Source organism: Poecilia latipinna, unplaced genomic scaffold (genome assembly GCF_001443285.1).
Source record: "Poecilia latipinna isolate Pla-1442-1.1 unplaced genomic scaffold, P_latipinna-1.0 Scaffold7272, whole genome shotgun sequence".
Lineage (NCBI taxonomy): Eukaryota > Metazoa > Chordata > Actinopteri > Cyprinodontiformes > Poeciliidae > Poecilia > Poecilia latipinna.
This window is the reverse complement of record NW_015119888.1, coordinates 121-2,087: the sequence shown is the minus strand read 5'-3', so window position 1 is coordinate 2,087 and position 1,967 is coordinate 121. Positions and strand designations below refer to the sequence as shown.

The following is a 1,967-nucleotide window of genomic DNA, read 5'->3' as shown; positions in this document are numbered from 1 at the left end:
TTTAGTTCAAATGAGAGATTTCACAGAGGAGAAATTAAATAATTTTTACACTATAAGAAGATTGTAACAAAAACTGATTTTTTTTTTTTTTTTTACAATTTAAAGCCTTGTCCCAATGGACCGTTAACATCAACCATTCAGCAGCAGCATGTTGGGTTCCTGATTCAAATTTACTTTGGATTTACCACATGTACTAAATTCATTAAAAGGAAAAGTCGACATATAATTTAATTGACCTAAAAATTTTGCCAACATAGGTTAGACAATTGTATCTATGCATTTAAAGGTAAGCGCTGTAAAGCACAGTGATATTCAACATTAGTGTCTAGTTTAAAAAATATTGTTTTTGAAAACAGGAACTCCCACCTACTCCTGTTATTTAAAGATAACAGGAAATATCATCTGTCACAGCTGGAAGTGAAAAGAAAATTCTGGAGACATTCACCAGTAGAAACTGGTTAGCACCATCTTCAATGGCTGCACATTCCTGGACAAAACCTATTGAAGTACTACCATACTGGCAGACGTCCACCCTGTTAATCTGATTTAGGACTGGCTGCTGCAGTGGAAATGATATGGGTTAAAAGAAAATAGCCAGTTTTCTCTGAAAGATTAACACAGTATAAATATACATTATCTATTTTATATATCATTCGCATAACAAACTAATCTTCTCAGGATTTAGGATGTAAAAAAAATCTAATATATAATTATTTATTTTTTACCTTGGTATCTTTGGCCAGCAGTTCTGTGTAGGCACCATAAATACTTTGCAGCTTTTCTACAATGCAATTCTGGTGCTTCTGTCTCACACAGTACTTGGTGTAGATTCTGTTGCCCAGATCATGAGCTAAAATCTTCAGGGACTCCCCACTAGGAGGCAGGTTAGAAACACTCTGCAGAAAATACAGAAACTTTAGTATTTAAAACACACATAGTAATAAATATAAATTGGAAACTTTTATTATTATCTGGTACAATACAATGAAACACATTAAGTTTGTACTGCAAAAATGACATATTTTTCCTCTGCATCCATGACATTTCTTTCAAACTCAGGGAAGTCTTAGTGACATTGTGGGCTTGAGACATTTTGTTATGCGGTCGGTACAACGGGCTCGCGTTACCTGTATCATAATGTCAACGTACTCCTTGTCCTCCAGCAGACAGAGATATGGATAAAGGTTAAGCTTGTAGTCCCTGGTGTTGGTTTTGGTCAGGATCATCTTGTTCTCCCTGAGCGCCTGGAGGAGAACCTTCTGCCACTGTGCCCGCTGTTCTGCCAGCAGTTCCCTCTGAGAGACAACACAACTGGAAGTCATCCACCGGAGAGAGCAAAAATAAAACGATCCCAACGCAAGAGACAAAAACACACACCAGGTATACTTTACTGGAGTCGCTGTGTGCGTGGGATATTGTTAGGGATGGTTTGGTATAACAATTTTACTGATGAAAGTGGGAAAAACACATTATGCATCTTTCCAAAATGAGATTTTGAAAAATAAAAAAACTGGGATAGGCTTATTCCAAATAGACTCGTGGATAAACAGACAATGCAAATGAGGATAGACTCATTTTCCTGGATATTTGACTCTGGAAAAAGGAGATATAACACAAACAAACATATTTGTATCCATCGGTTTGGAAAACCAAAAAAAGACTAACAGACAGTAAAGCCTTCCATTTTATTTAGCTATGGTACAATTAAGATATTGATTTTACTTAAGTAGCAGCTTTTATAAATCTTAGACTGATGCAGCTTAATATCTCATCTAAATGATGCACAAACAAAATAAATTTTAAATTTGATTTGGTCTTGAATGCATCCAAAGATGGAAAGTATATGAGAAATGAGGACAGATTGTAAGGGAGTGGAAAACAGATGAATGCAAATGCAACGTGATTAATTTATGCATGTGCTAATTAACCTGTAGCAACTTTTCTATCAGATAGAAATATCCAGTATG

The 1,967-nt window shown here is 35.5% G+C and overlaps 1 protein-coding gene across 1 annotated transcript; it reads right to left on the bottom strand.

The window, feature by feature from the left end:
• Nucleotides 1–710: 710 nt before the first annotated feature.
• On the bottom strand, nt 711–1,295 carry LOC106944185 (DNA-directed RNA polymerase, mitochondrial-like; the record flags this gene model as incomplete). Its single annotated transcript, XM_015027404.1, has 2 exons — nt 711–896; nt 1,128–1,295. Coding segments are annotated over 2 exons (354 nt in total), but the record flags the coding sequence as incomplete, so codon positions are not given.
• Nucleotides 1,296–1,967: the final 672 nt, after the last annotated feature.